Raw genomic sequence first — 348 nt, forward strand, 5'->3', positions numbered from 1 at the left:
GCACCGAGGTGTGGTCCAAGTGGAACTCGTCGGCGCTCGGCCGGACGAAGCGGTTGCAGAGGCAGGACTTGCCGACGCCGCACTGGCCCTTCTCCTTCTCCGTGCCGGACAGTCCCACCACGCTCACGTTGTAGGTGGGGACGCGGACATCTTGCTTCCTCGCCATCATCATCGTCCGCACATCCTGTCCCAGTCAACCGCTGCCGAGAGGATCGGGGGAGGGGGGAGCGAGGCGGGTTCCGGCACCTCGTTCAACGTTCTCACGCCAGGGAGGGCACCGGGGCTGTCGAGCTGGTGGGTCCCATCCCGGCTGCGCCGGCAGGGCCTCAGTTCTTGCCCCTCCCCCCC

The 348-nt window shown here is 68.1% G+C and overlaps 1 protein-coding gene across 1 annotated transcript in view; it reads right to left on the reverse strand.

Annotated features, from left to right (window-relative positions):
* The window catches only part of LOC104492277 (rho GTPase-activating protein 35-like), a gene marked incomplete at its 3' end in the record, with an annotated part of 3,386 nt that extends 3,214 nt beyond the window's left edge, over positions 1-172 (reverse strand). The window contains exon 1 of the mRNA XM_010134807.1: positions 3-172. Coding sequence (XP_010133109.1) covers positions 3-172 — 170 coding nt within the window. The remainder of the gene's footprint in view (positions 1-2) is intronic.
* Positions 173-348: the final 176 nt, after the last annotated feature.

Source organism: Buceros rhinoceros, unplaced genomic scaffold (genome assembly GCF_000710305.1).
Source record: "Buceros rhinoceros silvestris isolate BGI_N320 unplaced genomic scaffold, ASM71030v1 scaffold37954, whole genome shotgun sequence".
Lineage (NCBI taxonomy): Eukaryota > Metazoa > Chordata > Aves > Bucerotiformes > Bucerotidae > Buceros > Buceros rhinoceros.